The following is an 18,330-nucleotide window of genomic DNA, read 5'->3' on the forward strand; positions in this document are numbered from 1 at the left end:
CTTTTATAAAAATTCAATAATCATCACACACATAGTATAGCCTCTTTTGATCATATGAATGTTTTTTTGTGGGCAATAAACAAAAAAAAAAAAAAGAAATAGAAAAATTGATCCAAACATAATGTGGTTGATGGTCGTAGAAGCATTCAATGACGAGAAATGATGATGATGATGATGAACGAACAACTGGAAAATCCGGAATTGTTGATAAAAAATGATCATAGACATTAAAAAAATAAATGTAACTAAAAAAAGAAAATGGATTCTATCTTTGTTGTTGTTGTTGTTGTTATTCACTTGTCATGACTGACAGAAAATAAAAATCGACTACCATACACATATGGAATAAAGAATAAAGAGGATCGCAAAGATATGAGAGGGAGACTAGAAAAAATGAACTGGAACTAGTGGTTGGAACAAGAACAAGAATAAAATGACTAGATCCAGAACAAAAATGTTTTACCAATGTCAGAAAATAAAAATAAACTTTTGAGAAATATTTCTTGTTTCGCTTCATTACGATTGTCGTTTTTTCATATTCCTTTCATTCACTAATATATCATCATTTATTATCATCATTATTAACTGGAATGATTATTTTAGTAAAAAAAAATTGAACATGTTAAAATGGATTTGATCATTTCCATTATTTAAATCAAGATTCGAACAAAAAATATTTTTTCTTCAATAATTGTTTTCCAATTTTTTATCTGAATCAATTTATCAATTTATCGACTATGGCCGTGAACAAAAATCATTATTTATACAATGATTCAATGATGTATAATGATGAACAATTTAATCAACGAACAAATCCAATGTATTTAGCAGAACCAATTCGTTTGGATACAAGTCCATATAATCGAAAATTTTCACAAACTAGTGATTCATTTATGGCACGACGATATTCATCACCACAGATGGGTTATTATGATCTTATTACCGGTGAATATAGATATCGTTCAGATAATTTCAATCAATCATCAGCAACATCCAATTATATTGGTGAAACTGAACCACCAATGTGTGAGAATACATGTAAATGTTGTCAAGTAAAATTACCATTCAATTGTTTAACAATTTCATTGATAACATGTTTAATGTTACTTATAATGTTTGGCCTTTTTCAAGCAATATTATCAACATCTAGTTCAAAAAATCCTGTGAATACAACAATATTTAACGATATGATTTTTTTAATGTCCCTTTTAACAGTGATATTCTTTACATTAATCATTATACGTTATATTTGTATTGAAAAATTTCATCTATGTAATAATAATGGTCTATGTAATCGTTTTAATCTATTGAGCACAGTAATTGGTGATGTATTTTCCAATGATGGTTCAAAACATATTTCTTATAATAATAATGATAATAATGGTCATTATGATATTAATGGTGGTGAAGAATTTGTATAAAAAAAAGAACTTTCAAAGAAAAATTTGTTACAATTTAAACAAAACCCAAATACCTTGTAATTCCTTTTAGCCTTAATATTTTGATTATTTATCGTTGTTTTGCATGTATATATATGATAATTAAATCATCATCAGATCATTTTATTTCACACACAAGAAATTAATTTCATTTGGTTTCCATAAGTTACCATAACGAAATGAATCAAAATATATAAACATGAACAAAAATAAATCATTTGTTTTGGAAAGAATAAAAAAAAATGAAATAAAATCTACAATCTAAATATTTTTGTTTTATTTCTTTCAAATTTTAATAAAATAAAATAATTACAGGAAACATATATCTGACATTTATGGATTGTCGGTTTTGCACGCCATCAAAATCAATATGTGAAATTTTTCTGTAAAATTTTCTTTCAATTGTAAACAACACATATTTGGAGGTGAAGCTTGCTAGTCAGCTAGGAGCATGTTGAGCAAGTGTTGCTTATCATGAATACATTTATTGTGTCTGTATTGGTTTTGGAACATTTTTTTCTGTCTAATAAATTATTTATATGCAACAGCTGATTGTTTTTTTTGCTTCATTTCATCATCATAATCTTTATTATTATTTTGTTGAAAATAATTTCATCTCTTCATTTCATCATTATCAACCATTGTTAATCATACACGAATTCTACAAAAAAAAAATGATTCTAATGATGACGTGTCTACAAATTTTTCGATTTTGATTCTTTGTTCAGGTGACAACTTTAGTGATGAAAATGAATTCATGAATTTATTAAATTTAATAATTGCAATTTTTTTTTGAAATTCTGTATATTTAGAGAATAAATTAAAAAATCATCAAGATAATTCTGTGTATACAAGTGAAAACAATGCACTTGTTCATTGACATAAGATAGTGAAAAAAAAATCTGTTTTGTTTTTTAGTAAACACGTTTTTTTTCTTATCATCATCGTCATCATCATTGTAACCAATATAATCAAAACACAGCAAGTGTATAACCATTTGTACTCGCGTAAACACATTAAATATAAAAATACGAAAACCGATTTTTATCAAATAACATAAACATAGAAAAACTAAAAAGCCATTTTAGACAATAAACTATATATTGGATGATTGAATGATAATCATGTCACAAAGTGATAATCAGGTTTGTTCTTATCTATTTTTTTCCGTTATTTATTTTTATCTTCAATTCCTTAATTTATCCATGTATCTGTCTATCAATCAATCAATGTTGAGTTCATTCTTTTCGATACAATAAAAAAAACCACCAAATTCAAGAAATAAATCCTTTATTTTACGTTATTGATTAAATAATATATAAAATAATGTTAAATGTACATGTATAAATGATCATGAACATTGATTGTGCGCTGAATTTATTCATTACATTATCATTATTACAATAATGGATCACATCAAATTATTGTGAGCACAGCTGATCAAACACGATTGTAACGAGATCTTTAAAAAAAACTCCTATAGCTATAAATAAACTTATTATTGAAGAATATTATCTCTATCTATTATCATATTTAAATTAAATCTAGTTACATCCATTGGAGATAATGAATTCATCTTCATCAAATGAGAATGTTGTTTCGAATGCGATAAGATCCGATTCCGACAATCAAACGCAGCTTGAAAGTATGTATATTAATTTTTTTTAAATATTTTTTTTATAGAATTAAATTAAACTTTGTTTTCCAAAAATTTGAAAGGTGATCATTTGCAAAAGGATACAAATGTGACTAAATATGGTCTCATAAGTGATGCTGGCGATAATGATAATCATTTAATAGTCAATGATGATGATTCTGTTGATACCGTTGGTCAAACGATTGATCCATATCTTCATTCATATGTATCCATACCAGCAGCACAAGATGTGAGTTTATTCTTATTCATTGTTATTTATAAATTAATCTAACCATAATCACTTTTTTTTATTAGTATTCATTTAGCTGGCGAAGATTATGGACTTTTACTGGTCCTGGATTTCTTATGTCCATTGCTTATCTTGATCCAGGAAATATTGAATCTGATCTTCAAGCTGGAACAGCAACAAGATATTATTTATTATGGGTTCTAATGTGGTCTACGATAATGGGGTTAATAATGCAACGATTATCGGCCAGATTAGGAGTTGTTACAGGTCTACATTTGGCCGAATTATGTCATCGTCGTTATTCTTTTTTACCGAGAATTTTACTTTGGATAATGGTCGAGATTGCCATCATTGGTTCCGATATGCAAGAAGTAATAGGAACAGCCATATCATTGTATCTACTTTCAAATGGCAAGATTCCGTTATTCATCGGAGTATTGATTACCATTTCTGATACATTTACATTCTTATTCCTGGACAAGTATGGTCTTCGAAAATTAGAAGCATTTTTCGGTTTCTTAATGTATGTATTAGAGAATAATTATTTATTAAATATATTATCATTTTATAATTCACACAGAACAATAATGGCCATAACATTTGGTTATCAGTATTACATAATGAAACCAGATGAATTGAGCGTCTTAGAGGGGCTTGTTATTCCCAGCTGTCATAATTGTGATTCAGATACTGTTCTAAAAGCAATTGGAATTATTGGTGCAATCATAATGCCACATAATTTATATCTACATTCAGCTTTAGTCAAAACACGTCGAATCGATCGGCAAAAAAAGGAAGAAGTCAAAGATGCTAATCGTTATGTTTTCATTGAATCGGCTATCGCTTTAGGCACTTCATTGTTAATTAATATTGCCGTAACATCTGTCTTTGCTCAAGGTCTTTATGGAAAGACTAATTCACAAATTAATAAAATCTGCCAAAATTCTACGGTGCCTGATAAAGTTTTTCCCAATACAAACGATCACGTTGAAATTAATATCTATAAAGCTGGTATATTTCTTGGCTGTACGTTTGGAATGGAAGCTCTTTACATTTGGGCAATCGGAATTTTTGCTTCCGGACAGGTTAGATTCAAAAAAAAGAATTTTTTTTTTGCAAATTAAACATTGATTTTGATTAATAATTTCAGTCTTCAACTATGACCGGAACGTATTCTGGCCAATTTGTCATGGAAGGATTTTTAAATCTTCATTGGTCAAGATGGAAACGAGTATTGTTAACACGAACAATTGCCATTATTCCCACATTATTGATCGCTTTTCAAAGCATGTCACAATTAACACGTATGAATGATCTTCTCAATGCTTTGATGAGCCTACAATTGCCATTTGCCTTATTTCCTGTGCTTACATTTACATCATCTCGTAAAGTGATGGGTGAATTTGCTAACGGTCCATTGACAAAATTATTGGTCACCATTCTATCTGTGATAGTGATTTCAATTAATCTTTATTTTGTCTATGATTATGTACACAATCATGTTGTTTCACATATATTAGTTTATACATTTTTATTCTTATTCTTTATATTCTACATTCTTTTCGTTTTATTTTTGGTAAGTTTAATTATTATTGTTTTCTTTGTCAATGTATCTAATGACTTTTTGTTTTATTTTCAGTGTGGTTCATATCTGGCTGTACTTGGTTTTGAATTTGTCTATAATATTCCATATTTTGGCCCATGGTTTAAAGAATCTGATTATAATGAATATCGTTATAGTTGATTAGTAGAATTGGAAATGAATAATGATGGTGACGATGATGATGATGATGAGGATGATAGTGATTAACAATTGAGCGGTAAAACATTTCAAATGTAAAAGATTTTTTTTTTAAGAATTTAATCATTTTAACAAACAATACATGTTTATTTGTTTTTGTTATATCTATTTATTATCTCTATATATGTAATTAGATTTTTTAAACATGTTCTTATAATAATAATAATAATAAACAAAATATAATGCTATATAAAACTTTTCATTTTTTTTTATTTACAAATTTTTTATTCGAATGGGAAGATGATTGTGTGTGTGTGTTTGTGTGAAACACATTACAATGGTTGTTGTATTTTAATTTTACCATTCATAGCATTTGGCCCGAATTACTAAATAATAAATAAATAGGCGTTGCCATTTAACAGGCAACAGGCTATATAAAACATTTATGTTTGTGTTTTTGGCGTGACACATGATATTAATTGGCATTTTCAAAACAATATATTGATGAACTGCTGCGTCATTTGTTTGTTTGTTGATTTTTTTGTTTAGATTTTCTGCAATTAATAATAAATAAAATTCGATTCGATTTGTTCCGTTCTGATGTGATCACACCATTAAGCCTATTTGATTAGTCATGTTTTTACGTTCATATGTTCTCTATATGTGAAATGCAATGAAAAATGATGGTTTATAATCAATCAATGAATCAATTAAATTTTTTGATTTAGAGTTACATGTATAGAAACATTGTATTTTTTTTCTGATAAAAAGCGAAAAATCCTATTAAGAATCCATTTCCTTAATATATAATTATATTTCCATTTATCGAATAGGACACAGAACAGAAAAAAAAAATTCTTCGACTTTCATTTTTTTTTTCATATTTGAAAGATATCCTATTGTATCATGAATTGAAAGCAAGAAAAAGAGAAAAAAAAGATACCAGAAGAAACCAGTTTGGCAAGTAAGTAATGTTAGTATTTCAAAAAAAATTTGATGTTAAAGGCCATTGAGATTAATCATTCCTTGATATATTCAAACCGTTCATCAATGTTGAACATCTTTTTGAACTGTTCGGTCTTTGCATTTTCTAATGGTTAATGGAAAAAAAACATAAGAAGATTTTTACCTCCTAAGAGTGCAATTTTTATTTTTGATTGGCGTATAGCCTACAACCTAAACATTAGCTTTTGTCAAATTCGAATTATTATTGCCAACTATTATTTGTGATTTTTCATTATCATCGCAAAAATACCTTGAAGATTTACGTTATTGCATCGGAAAGTTTCTACATTTTTATTTTTTCTTTTAAAATTCATCATAAAAATGAACAACTACAATAAATTAATTTTAGTGACCGGTGCTGCCGGTTATGTTGGTTCTCATTGTCTTGTTGAATTATTGAATAATAATTATGATGTTGTGGTCATCGATAATTGTTCTAATTCTATACAATTGAGTGGTGAAAATTTGCCTGAAAGTTTAATTCGTGTGCAATCAATTACTGGCCGACAATTAGTGAAATTTTATAAAGAAGATATTAACAATGTGACTAAATTGGAAGAAATATTCACTAAACATCGATTCGTTGCTGTCATGCATTTTGCAGCATTAAAAGCCGTCGGTGAATCATGTAAAATACCTTTGGATTATTATCGAAACAATGTTAGCGGAACTATAATACTGTTGGAAGTGATGCGTAAATTTGGTGTTAAAAAATTCATTTTCTCATCATCAGCTACTGTTTATGGGCATCCAGATTATTTGCCAATCGATGAAAATCATCAAACTGGAAATGGTTGCACAAATCCTTATGGTCGGACCAAATATTTTATCGAAGAAATATTAAAAGATCTATGTGCCTCAGAAAAAGGTTGGTGTGTGGCATCATTACGTTATTTTAATCCAGTTGGTGCACATGAATCCGGCGAAATTGGTGAAGATCCTCAGGGTATTCCAAATAATTTGATGCCATACATATCACAGGTGGCTGTACGACGACAGCCTTTTCTTAGAGTATTTGGCAATGATTTCAAAACTGCCGATGGAACCGGAGTACGTGATTATATTCATATCATGGATCTAGCTGCTGGACATTCAATAACATTGGAAAATGTTCTTAAAAAAGAGTGGACAGGTTGGAATGTCTACAATTTTGGAGCTGGTACTGGATATTCAGTATTAGATGTATGACCATTATAATAACAAGTTTGATTTTGGATTTGAATTAATTTTCATATATAACAATTTAAATTTATTATTACAGGTAATCACCGCGTTTGAAGAATCCACTGGTGTAAACATACCGTATAAAATGTGCAATAGACGTGCTGGTGATGTGGATGAATTGTGGGCTGATATTGGAAAAGCACAGAACAAATTGAACTGGAAACCAAAATGGACATTAAGAGATATGTGTGCTCATAGTTGGAAATGGCAATCAAAATATCCGATGGGTTATCGAACTTTACTGAACATACAACAACAACAAGATAATACGAATGAGGGAAACCTGAACGGTAACATCAAGACTATCAATGATATTGATGATAATTTTATTCAATTCACATCACAACAGCAACGAAAAGAACATTTTTTAGACATACCAATGATGGACAACAAAATGACCAACGGAATTTCATTGAAAACTAAAATATTCAAAGGAAAACGATTTGCACTTGAAGTCAACAATAATGAAGAGGATATCATTGTTTAGATTGTCAATTGTTTATTTCATATTCAATCGAACAATAATAAAAATGAAAAAAGAAAACATTCATCTAGTCGTATATAATTGATTATATTATTTTATAGATTTGTCATTTATAAAATAAACAATTTTTATTAATCAATAATCAAATCAATGGGATATTAGAATTTTGTATTTGAAGAAATTAAACTTGTCACAAAATAATCATAACAGAATGTAATCCTTATATTCGTTCATCTAAAATGACCTAGAAATTTTCAATTCGAATCAATATAATAGAGCAATGATGATGAACATTGACGGCCAACTAAACGAACATATTCGAAAATTTTTTCCTTTTGTTCATGATCATTATTTTTGGTTAATCGTTTGTAATCGCGATAATTCAAGACCATATTTTTGAATAAAACTCTAATATCACAGTCATTGATTGAATTGCCATCATCATCCTGTACGGTTGGATCATCATCATCACAAAAACGTGCATATTTATTTTGTTCCAATTTTTTCAGACAAGATTCAATACTAAACCAACGATAGGTTTCTGAACATAATAAATCAGATGGTAAATATTTGGCCTTGTAACGCATTTTTGGACATTGATGAATATAATAGCCCATGTAATAATATATCAAATCAGGTAAAATTCTATTAAATTTCCGCACCATTGCAATTTCACTGTTTCAAAAAAAAACAAATAAAAACAAAAATTAATGTATATATCTCTGTATATCGATATTCGAGGCCGCATACTTTAAAGCGGAATATACTCCAAGATTGAGAAAACTGTATTTAGGATCATAATAGAGATAAACAGAGGAAATACAACCGGGCAATATGTCAATCACACCAACAGCTACAAGTTGATCATCAATATAATAATGTTGATGATATGCACCAAAGAATCGTGGTAAGTCATGATCATTGGCAAAGTTTTGTTTCATCAATATATACTGAAAAAGCAGAAATAACTTTATGAAATATGAAAAAAAATAAATTAAACACTTACATCAAGTGGTGAATCGATTAGGAAACGAGAATAACTTCGATAGCTTATTTCATTTTCCGTTTCATTGTGTATTTTCATCTGATATTTTTTAAATACTTCATAATCTGTACGATCCGTATCATCGGATGTGGATTTAACACGAATGATTCTGGTCTAAAGATGATATGAAAAATTTTATTTTGGTTATGAAATATCATTTACCTTGAATGTATGTTTGAGCGTAGCAGTAGAATTACCAATGTCGGAAAGATAATCTTCCAATGTTTTTGTTTTTTGTTTTCGGCAGCTTTTTTCCCATAATATCTCTTTAGCGCGTTCTTCTGAACAATTTTCACGTTTTATTATTTTTTCAACCAGTTTTTGTCGTCGTAAATATTTCTTTTTGGTCATCTTAATTTCAGATTTAATTCTATTATTATTAAAAACAATAGATTTTTCCTTTTTTCCTTCACCAGATTCATCGGTAATTTTGTTCATTGTTTCTTCATCACGTTCATCAATGTTTCGGTCAATACATTCCCTATTGATTGTTTGGGCTGATATCTGTTTATGGATGCTATCCATATTCAATCTTTCCGATTCAATGTCCATTGATTCTGGTGGATTTTTACTTTTTTCATTATTTGGCTTAATATCATATTTAATGAAATTATTGAATTTTTTAATAGCTTTCTTTTGAGATTTAGTCAATTTGAAATCTGTTGCATCACATCGTATTGTATACATTGGACAGCATAGGGCAGTATTGACCGGTTTGTAAATATATTTGCCACATCGTCTCCAGTTACGATCAATCAATCCCTGATAAACTTTTGGTGGTAAATAATGAGCCCAAAGACCTTGCATTTAAATGTGATAATTAAAATCAACAACGTTTTAAATGAACCATAATAAACCATAGCCTACCGTAAGTGGTTTCAGGATTTCGATTCGATTTACAATAACCACATGGACATTGATCTTTCGAAAGACCGAAATAATGAATCACACCAAACGTATCATCAGCATCACGTTGATTGTTGTTCATTTCGGAAAAATGATATTCTGTATTCGTCTTTATCAAAAAAAAATACCGAATTTTGTTTACACAATTTTACAACGATCAATAACGCCATCTATGATTGGACGTGACAGTGAAATTCTATCATATATTATAGAGTCAATAATAATAATTTAGAGTTTATATAAAATATAGTTTATTTTTTATAGAATCCATATTATAGGTCAATTATCAATAAAAAAAGCCACTGGAGAGATTCGAACTCTCGACCCCCGGTTTTTTCTACAACAACAACAAGTTAAAATAAATTTCCAACTGAAATTCCTATTTTTTCCCCTTATTTTCCTATGAAATATAGGAAAATACAGAGGAATTTCAGCTGAAAACGGAAGTTTATACTTTAGAAAGTTTACGAGACCGATGCTCTGCCTCTGAGCCACAGTGGCAACAATACGCTGAAAAAAGAGGGGTATGTGCGGCTATGATATTGTATATTTATATTTAATATTTACCACATGCGGCTCTTTGAATGATTATTTGTGGCTCGTAAGTTAACAATAATTTGTCTCGTAGTATGTGAAGCTATCGTTTGCGCATTTGTATTTTATAAGTGTCACGACATTTATGAAGAGAGTCGTGTATGAGTAGAACAACGAGGTGTGGAAAAAACGCGACAGTTGTGTTTTGACAGTTGTTTTGACAGTTGAAGTGAATGTGTATTTGTAAAAACATTAAAATTGTGATAAATGAAATAAAACCAAATTGTTTTTAGCTTGACAAATTTATTTATTTCCAGCTCAAAAAATATGACAAACGAATTTAAGAAAAGAAAATACGAAGATGAAAACAGAACTTTTAACGCTGAGTGGGAAGAAAAATTTTTTTTTATTGATAATAATGAAAAAGCATTGTGTGTTATCTGTAATAATACGATCAAAAATTATAAATCTAGCAATTTACGTCGACATTATGAAACCAATCATCCTCAGTTTTCTAATCAGTATCCACCAAATTCCAAATTAAGATCATGTAAACTTGCATCTTTAAAATCAAATTTAAGTAAACAACAGTCAATTTTTATGAACTTTAGCAATCAAGCTAATAATGTGACCGAAGCCGGTTTTGTTATTTCCTGGAATATTGCTCGTGCAAAACGCCCGTATGGAGAAGGGGAGTTTATTAAAAAAAACTTGGAAGATGTACTTAAAGTTTTAGATCCAAATAATGTAGCATTGCAGAAAGTTTTTTCGCAAATTCCCATCTCGAGACACACAACCGAACGACGCATAACTGCAATTAATACATCTCTTGAAAATAATTTAAAAAATGATTTGAAGAACTGTATTGCATTCAGCTTAGCCCTTGACGAATCGACAGATATCACAGATATTCCGCAATTGGCAGTTTTCATACGTTTTGTTTCACCTGAAGAATTATTAGATTTAGTAGCACTTCAAGAGTCAACCCCTGGTGTCGATATTAAAAATGCATTAGATTCCATGATGAAAACTTTTGATGTGCCTCTTAATAAACTTGTAAGCATTGCAACTGATGGAGCTCCGGCAATGCTGGATAAAAAAACCGGTCTTATGGGGCTTTTAAGAAATGATTCTCAAATTCCACAATTCATACCAATTCACTGCATAATTCACCGAGAACATCTCGTTACAAAATATTTAAATTATCCTGGTGTTATGAAAACAGTGTTACACATTGTCAATTATATTCGCACCAATGCAAAAAACCATCGACAATTCAAAAATTTCCTTGAAGAATTAAATGACCAAGAACTTCCAAATGACATTAATTTCTTTTGCATTGTTAGATGGTTATCTAGCTACAACATATTAAATCGATTTGTTGATTTGTTTGATCCGATAACTGAATTTCTAAAAAAAAAGGAAATAACCTATTCAGAATTAAACGATGACGAGTGGTTACAAGACTTAATGTTTTTGACTGATGTCATGGAACATTTGCAAACACTGAATTTACAATTGCAGGGAAAAGATAAAATAATATCTGACCTCTCACAGTGTATATTTAGTTTTCAAACAAAATTACAACTTTTTCAAAAAGACATCAAAAATAAAACATTTTGTCATTTTCATCGAATTAAAAAAATTGGTTTCAATATTAAACAAGAAAAACTCAACGAATATATAAAAAATCTAGAAGGAATATTGACGGAATTCCAAAATAGATTTCAAGACTTAAAATATTTTAAATCGTTTCTTGATTTTTTTCTAAATCCATTTGCAATTAACATAATTCAAGATGAATTTTCCATTTCCAACATAATTATGACTCAACAAGAATCTGGAGAATTGGAATTAATAGAGATGCAAGAAGATCAAGCTCTACAATTAAAATATAAGTCGACGTCGATTACTGAATTTTGGAAATTTGTACCAGAATCGAAGTATCCTGAATTAAAAAAGGCTGCTTGTCGAATTATTTCGATATTTGGTACAACGTACACATGCGAATCCTTTTATTCTACATTAAAATTTGTGAAATCAAAACACAGATCAATGTTAACAAATCAGCATTTGAAGGAATTGATGAGAAGTTCTGCCACAAATTATTTACCAAATTTCAAACAATTAGCAACACAGGCAAAATAAATGTGTTTAATATACATATTTATGTTTTTGATAAATAAAAATGTTTTTGTAAAAAAAAATTTGTTAATACTAATATCTGGGCCGTATATCGAGGTATGGGTGTACTTATTTAATTGCGGCTCGCGAAAAATTTCAAATTTTGAAAAATGGCTCTTACTATCAAGGAGCTTGGCCACCCCTGGTATATTAGTTGTTGCACCATGTTCTATCCATCTTTTTGTTCCAGGTCTGTAGACTTTCATTCATTCATCAAACAATTCATTCACAATCAAAGACCGGAAATGGATTAAATGGTTTTTTAGTTTATAATAAAATGATTAATCAAATTAAACCACCCATTTCTTTCATAAATTGTTCATAAGCGTCATCCTTGGAATTAGTCTTGTCCTTGACATTGTTGGATAATGTAGTAGATGATGATGATGTATCTAATGAGTGAATCATACCATACATACGAGCAGGTTTGACCATTGATTTTCGTGGCGCTTGTTTTTCATCACGGCGAACTCTCAATGCTAATGGCATGAATTTAGTTGAATCGGCGCTAAGATTACGAAGTTGAGGCCTTGCTTCAATTGTTGCTAATTGTTTAGTTTTTTCTTTTTTCTGATGATAATTTGATGGATTGAAAATTGTGGGATTATTGTGAGTTGCCACCGACATTCGTAAAACCTGACCAGGAGTATGCATTAATTGAGGTGGAATCTGGACTTGAACAGGAGGAGGAGGTGGTGGTGTTGGTCGAACAAGAATTTGAGGTGCTGGCTGAATCAAAGTAGAACCGGCCAAAATTATACTGCTATTCGGAGCAACTTGAACATCTTTAATGATATTTTTATTCGGTTCAGCTTCTTTTGGTTTATTATCACTGGACAATTGTTCGATTTCTTGAAGAAATTTATGCAAATCACTTTCATTTTTATTTTTTTCATCATCAACTTCATCTGAGAATCGGATTTTTTTATTATTAGATTCAATTTTTTCAACATCATCCTCATTATCGTCATCATCCTCATCATCACTTTCGGCCATGAATTCTTTCAATGACGGTGGAAGTCCAGGAGGACAACCGGGTGGTGGTGGTTGTTTGGTGCGATTTTTGGTATTTTTCAATATTGATTGGGGTATCATATCTTTACCTAATGACGGTGTTGTTGTCGATGATTCCGAAGGTAAAGAAATAGCTGAAGGAAGAGGAATATCTTCAATATTAACTTCTTGTGCTGATTTGATTGCTTCATATTGTTTAGCTAATTCATTTCGTTTTGCATTATAATCACCTTCCATTCGTTTCAATTCCATGTATTTATCTTTATCCTCTTTGATCTGATTGTACAAAAAAAAAATTTCAAATTTAAATTAATCTACTTATATTAAAACCCATAATACTTACATAAAGTCTTAATAAACGATCCCAGGTTTCTTTTAGTTTTCTTCGTTTATCTTTAAGCACTTTTTCATTGAGCGCAGGAGGATTGTAGAAATCATATTCCATTCGATCGAGTCGTTCCATATCCGATATAATTTGATATGGATCTTTTCCCTTTAGAACGGCAACACGAACAATCAATCTTTGTTTTTTATTCTAAAAAAATGATTTTTATTTTTATTAATAAAAAATTGATTCAATCAAAGTAACAACCTTTTTCAATTCACGTTTACGAGCTTCTTTTCGAGCTTGATCCGTTGGATTTATATATTTTCCACTTTTGGTTGATTTCATTCGACGTCCCATTTTCGGTTGCGGAGCGGATTTCGGTGATTGATTATCAACAGATTTACAGAAAAAAATAATAAATTTAAAACAAAAACAAATGTCAATGTTTTCAATCAATGCATGAAAATTCAATCATAACATCTATGAATGGACAAACTAATGGAATGGAAAACCTCACGTGTTTCGAATTTTGAGTTCTCAGCACAATTTTCTTGTTTGAACATTTTTGTGAAAAAATGGATTCAAATGATTTGATTGTTAATTTTATTACAAAAGATCAAAGATATGCTATTCCATCGATTCCGATAAATATTAAAAGTTCATCAACGGCCAAAGAATTCGACAATATAATTAAAGCCTTAATCAAAGATGGCAACAAAAAAATTAATTTAAAACAAGTGGAATTTGATTTTTTAATTAATGGAAAACTTTTACGTCAAACTATCGAAGAATTCATTAAGAATGAAAATATTAGCACCGAAATTCAGATCGAAATCGAATATTTTGTCAAATGTGAACCTCCAAAGCCACATAAATCATTCCTTCATAATGATTGGGTCTCTTCCGTTGACACGATTGATGAATGGATTCTGTCCGGTTGTTATGATAGCTCGGCGCACATATGGAATGTCAAAAATGGTCACCACGAAATTGCCATACCAGCACCACATACATCATCAATCAAAGCCGTTAAATGGATTCGTAATGAATTGGAGCAGAAAAATCAAAAATATAGCTTTGTGACTTGCTCTCATGATGAAACTGCTATGCTCTGGAATTGGGATGCCAAACTTAATCAAGTTGATCATGTTTTCACTTATATTGGTCATTGTCGATCTGTTGATTGTGTTGATCAACACAAAGATCTTATTGCTACTGGTTCTTATGATAATATGCTCAAAATTTGGTCAACCATTGATCAAATTTATGATGACGATAATGATGTTGAAATGAAAGATATTTCGAAGAAAAAATTGCGATCACCAGCAATCACATTAGAAGGACATAAAGAATCAATTTCAAGTTGTGTTTGGATGAATGAACAAGTACCAACAGTCCTTACTGTGTCATTAGATCAAACGATGAAAATTTGGGACATTGAAGTTGGTGAACAAAAACAATCATTCTCATCGAGTAAATCATTCTTAGATGTTGCATATTGTCCATCAACTGGTCATATTATAACGGCATCTTGTGATCGACATATTCGTGTTTGGGATCTACGACAAAATCAAGGATCATTAATAAAAAATGTTTATAGTTCACATGATGCTTGGGTTTCATCCGTCGATTGGTCATCAATTAATACGAATCTTTTCGTATCGGCAAGCTATGATTCAACAGCTAAACAATGGGATATTAGATCTCCATCAGCACCATTGTACGATCTGTTAGGACATCAAGATAAAATAATGTCAATTAATTGGTCTAATGAACATTTCATTGTTAGCGGTGGAGCTGATAGTCAAATTAAAATATTCTCTTGTTTATTATAAAACAAATATATAAAAAAAATGTTTTTTATTTCTTCGAATTTCAATTAAAATTATCATCATCATTATTATAATATAAAGCGTTAATCCATTCTTGTTTTAAGAGCTTTAACTGTTACTTTATCTTTTTCGATAATATATACAATACCACCAAAACCGGAACTAGCATTACGATCAAAAGCAGACATGAGTGATTGTGAAATAGTCTCAAAAAGATCATCTGGTTCCATGTCTGGTTTCCAAAGTGTTTCACACATACCAAAAGCTTGTTCAGCACAAGTTCCTGAAACGACAAAATCTTCTGGTTCGGTTGTACAGCCAATGACATCCATAGAGGAAACATATGGTTGACCAGTTTTAATGTCTATACCAGCGATAATTGGTTCAACAAAATATGGTCCGAATCGTCGTTCATATAACAAATTAGATACCATAGAAGAGAATGTTTTAGGTCTGATACGACGATTTTCACGCAATTCATATAGATTGACACGGAATTTAAGTCTTTGCGAAACAGTTTTCGTATCGGTAGCCAAACCAGGTAAACCAATATAAATATGAGGATCAACTTGAAATATTTTTTGAAAATCCATAGAAATGTTACGCATTTGTACTGTCAAGCAACGATCAGCAGCGATTGCAACACAATTTTTGCCTTTCATCGCAATAACGATACCACCATTGTATTCCAAAATACTCTAGAATAGATGATTTAAAATTGAATTAATTTTAACGAATTTTTAAAACTTACCATCTTGAAAAAAAATTTTAAAAACTTTTTCAAAATCTAGCAAAAGCAAACGATTTTCCTAATTTTAAATGAAGCCTATCGAATGAATGACTCGAAAGTTTTGTCAAGTCATACAGCTATATTATAATCGATTAATCGAAAACCACTATCGATATCATTCGAATTCAAACCCATTCAAATATATCGACTTAAATAAATGTTTTCAGCTATTTGTAAATAATAATAATAATAAAAATTTATATTTTTTTCATTTATATAGTACAAAATTTTACAAAAAAAAATTGCAATTCAAATTTTTTGAAAACCTTCACGTGATGAGCCATAATTTTTCCTTACTTGCATCGGTATCAAAGGAGCTGTGTTTGAATTTTCAATGTTTGTATAGTTACTTTGTTGTTGTGAAGATGTCCAAATATTTTTCATTCGATTTCCTATCTGTCTAAAATGATCGGCAACATCTGTCCTTTCATCGGTCATGTCTACAATACGGGAAAACGAATAAAACATTGGATTGCTTCGACGTTGTTCATCAATAAATGGTTTATGTGAAAAGACAAAAATATGTGCAATTGCAGCAATTAACATTTCGAAACAGATAATAAAATCCTGTAAATTTCTTGACATTTCATTTGTAGATATATCTGGAGTACTTGGTATGAAGGATTTGGTTATTATTCCCAAATATATCAATATAGTCAATATTACGCCTTGGCTGTTTGGAAATTTTTCAATTAGTATGAATAAAAAATTATATTGTATGGAAAATGACTTACAAGAAAGAGAAAAAAATCACAGCTTTAATGCTTAAAAATTTTCCCAATGGCCTCATAGGTGTAAGTTCTCGTTTATAATTTTGATAGAACATGATTAGAAAATACATGGCAACCTTTGACATGGAAAAAATAGAATAATTATTGTAAATTAATTAAATTAAATTAATATTTTAAGAAATAAATACCATTTGAGAAAAATTATTTATGATTAACAGATAAATGTAACCATTATTCAAACTAAAATGTCCTTCTCCATAGACGCCGAAAATTTGAAAAATCCTAGAAACATGGAAAAAATTAATTATTTTTCGATCATGATAAATCATATACGCACAAGGCCAAAAATGTTGTTATTGGTCGAAGTACGATGTATTGAATCATTGCATGTCGTACAAGTTGAATGAATCTTCGACCACCGGGTAATGGTGGTAACAAGCAGAATGGAAAATTATTCGGAATACTTGGCTTGCAATCGACAAGAATTTCATATTCATCAACATCATTTTGTAGAAAATTGAACAAATATTTCATGAATGAATAAATAACGAATGCTTCATAACATTCACGTAATGTATCCATATAAATTGAGGTTTGTGGAAAAAACATGGCTAACCACTGTAAATTCAATTAATTAATTATTACAAATATATCGAAAATAGATAATGAAACGAACCGAATTTAAAGCATAAATTGGAACCATCCATAATATTCGAACGATATATTTTTGAAGATAAGGTTTATTATAATATTGCATGTGTTTAAAGATTTCAAATAATGACAGAAAAATTGCCGTCAATGCAAACAAACCGGCAACATAAGGCCATTTGCTTGTAAATTCATTTGAATTTGGCTCAAACATAGACGAATCCATTTTCGTTATGGGAGTTTATCCATAAATATTTTTATAGTAAATAATTATCATTTAAGAAATCATACATATGATGATGATGTGTGTTGCTTATGATCTGAAGTATAAACAATATATTCTGATAATTATTTTATATGATAAGTTTCAATAAAAAAAATGATGAAATAAATTACTTGTGGTGATTAATTAATTTATATTTACGATCAATGATTTTAAATGATGATGATTATTATTATATGAAACGCACATTGTGTGTGATCGAATTTCGTTCGGAATATAAATAAATAAACCAAAATAAAACAAATGATCTTCATTT

The 18,330-nt window shown here is 29.7% G+C and overlaps 9 protein-coding genes and 1 non-coding gene across 13 annotated transcripts; 5 read left to right on the forward strand and 5 right to left on the reverse strand.

The window, feature by feature from the left end:
- The first annotated feature begins 802 nt into the window (after positions 1–802).
- Positions 803–1,550, forward strand: LOC124495346 (uncharacterized). The gene has a single exon (XM_047058736.2). The coding sequence runs from the start codon at positions 819–821 to the stop codon at positions 1,419–1,421; it is 603 nt and encodes a 200-aa protein (XP_046914692.2). The 5' UTR covers positions 803–818; the 3' UTR covers positions 1,422–1,550.
- Positions 1,551–1,866: 316 nt separating this feature from the next.
- On the forward strand, positions 1,867–5,321 carry Mvl (solute carrier family member malvolio). 3 transcript variants are annotated; one of them, XM_075728485.1, is made up of 8 exons: positions 1,867–2,167; positions 2,252–2,584; positions 2,988–3,084; positions 3,159–3,325; positions 3,391–3,848; positions 3,906–4,410; positions 4,476–4,901; positions 4,965–5,321. In XM_075728485.1, the coding sequence occupies exons 2-8, from the start codon at positions 2,555–2,557 to the stop codon at positions 5,067–5,069; spliced, it is 1,788 nt and encodes a 595-aa protein (XP_075584600.1). In that variant the 5' UTR covers positions 1,867–2,167; positions 2,252–2,554; the 3' UTR covers positions 5,070–5,321. The 3 variants fall into 3 exon arrangements, with proteins under 3 accessions (XP_075584600.1, XP_075584602.1, XP_075584601.1); XM_075728487.1 differs by lacking the exons at positions 1,867–2,167; positions 2,252–2,584 and adding an exon at positions 2,669–2,865; XM_075728486.1 differs by lacking the exons at positions 1,867–2,167; positions 2,252–2,584 and adding an exon at positions 2,679–2,891.
- A 128-nt stretch (positions 5,322–5,449) lies between these two features.
- On the forward strand, positions 5,450–7,977 carry LOC124490371 (UDP-glucose 4-epimerase). Its single transcript, XM_047052852.2, has 3 exons — positions 5,450–6,030; positions 6,185–7,253; positions 7,333–7,977. The coding sequence occupies exons 2-3, from the start codon at positions 6,393–6,395 to the stop codon at positions 7,780–7,782; spliced, it is 1,311 nt and encodes a 436-aa protein (XP_046908808.2). The 5' UTR covers positions 5,450–6,030; positions 6,185–6,392; the 3' UTR covers positions 7,783–7,977.
- Ate1 (arginyltransferase 1) lies at positions 7,889–9,885 on the reverse strand. Its single transcript, XM_047052831.2, has 5 exons — positions 9,692–9,885; positions 8,987–9,624; positions 8,786–8,938; positions 8,530–8,729; positions 7,889–8,454 (listed from the first exon to the last, which is right to left on the reverse strand). The coding sequence occupies exons 1-5, from the start codon at positions 9,810–9,812 to the stop codon at positions 8,034–8,036; spliced, it is 1,533 nt and encodes a 510-aa protein (XP_046908787.1). The 5' UTR covers positions 9,813–9,885; the 3' UTR covers positions 7,889–8,033.
- A 142-nt stretch (positions 9,886–10,027) lies between these two features.
- TRNAT-CGU (transfer RNA threonine (anticodon CGU)) lies at positions 10,028–10,231 on the reverse strand. Its single transcript has 2 exons — positions 10,196–10,231; positions 10,028–10,063 (listed from the first exon to the last, which is right to left on the reverse strand). It is a non-coding gene; the product is annotated as a tRNA-Thr (tRNA).
- Positions 10,232–10,466: 235 nt separating this feature from the next.
- Positions 10,467–12,471, forward strand: LOC124490341 (general transcription factor II-I repeat domain-containing protein 2-like). Its single transcript, XM_047052819.2, has one exon. It carries the CDS (start codon positions 10,592–10,594, stop codon positions 12,410–12,412), a length of 1,821 nt encoding a protein of 606 aa, XP_046908775.2. The 5' UTR covers positions 10,467–10,591; the 3' UTR covers positions 12,413–12,471.
- LOC124490394 (uncharacterized) lies at positions 12,243–14,274 on the reverse strand. Its single transcript, XM_047052878.2, has 3 exons — positions 14,055–14,274; positions 13,806–13,997; positions 12,243–13,738 (listed from the first exon to the last, which is right to left on the reverse strand). The coding sequence occupies exons 1-3, from the start codon at positions 14,145–14,147 to the stop codon at positions 12,734–12,736; spliced, it is 1,290 nt and encodes a 429-aa protein (XP_046908834.2). The 5' UTR covers positions 14,148–14,274; the 3' UTR covers positions 12,243–12,733.
- Positions 14,275–14,365: 91 nt separating this feature from the next.
- LOC124490402 (ribosome biogenesis protein WDR12 homolog) lies at positions 14,366–15,693 on the forward strand. The gene has a single exon (XM_047052892.2). It carries the CDS (start codon positions 14,366–14,368, stop codon positions 15,623–15,625), a length of 1,260 nt encoding a protein of 419 aa, XP_046908848.2. The 3' UTR covers positions 15,626–15,693.
- Prosbeta3 (proteasome subunit beta type-3) lies at positions 15,624–16,496 on the reverse strand. The gene is made up of 2 exons (XM_047052927.2): positions 16,374–16,496; positions 15,624–16,320 (listed from the first exon to the last, which is right to left on the reverse strand). The coding sequence occupies exons 1-2, from the start codon at positions 16,374–16,376 to the stop codon at positions 15,706–15,708; spliced, it is 618 nt and encodes a 205-aa protein (XP_046908883.1). The 5' UTR covers positions 16,377–16,496; the 3' UTR covers positions 15,624–15,705.
- Positions 16,497–16,582: 86 nt separating this feature from the next.
- Positions 16,583–18,305, reverse strand: LOC124490421 (transmembrane protein 184C). 2 transcript variants are annotated; one of them, XM_075728489.1, is made up of 6 exons: positions 18,188–18,271; positions 17,820–18,111; positions 17,481–17,761; positions 17,332–17,425; positions 17,147–17,259; positions 16,583–17,085 (listed from the first exon to the last, which is right to left on the reverse strand). In XM_075728489.1, the coding sequence occupies exons 2-6, from the start codon at positions 18,015–18,017 to the stop codon at positions 16,662–16,664; spliced, it is 1,110 nt and encodes a 369-aa protein (XP_075584604.1). In that variant the 5' UTR covers positions 18,018–18,111; positions 18,188–18,271; the 3' UTR covers positions 16,583–16,661. The 2 variants fall into 2 exon arrangements, with proteins under 2 accessions (XP_075584604.1, XP_046908871.2); XM_047052915.2 differs by having other exon boundaries at positions 17,820–18,305.
- Between the last annotated feature and the right edge of the window lie 25 nt (positions 18,306–18,330).

Source organism: Dermatophagoides farinae, chromosome 2 (genome assembly GCF_024713945.1).
Source record: "Dermatophagoides farinae isolate YC_2012a chromosome 2, ASM2471394v1, whole genome shotgun sequence".
NCBI lineage: Eukaryota > Metazoa > Arthropoda > Arachnida > Sarcoptiformes > Pyroglyphidae > Dermatophagoides > Dermatophagoides farinae.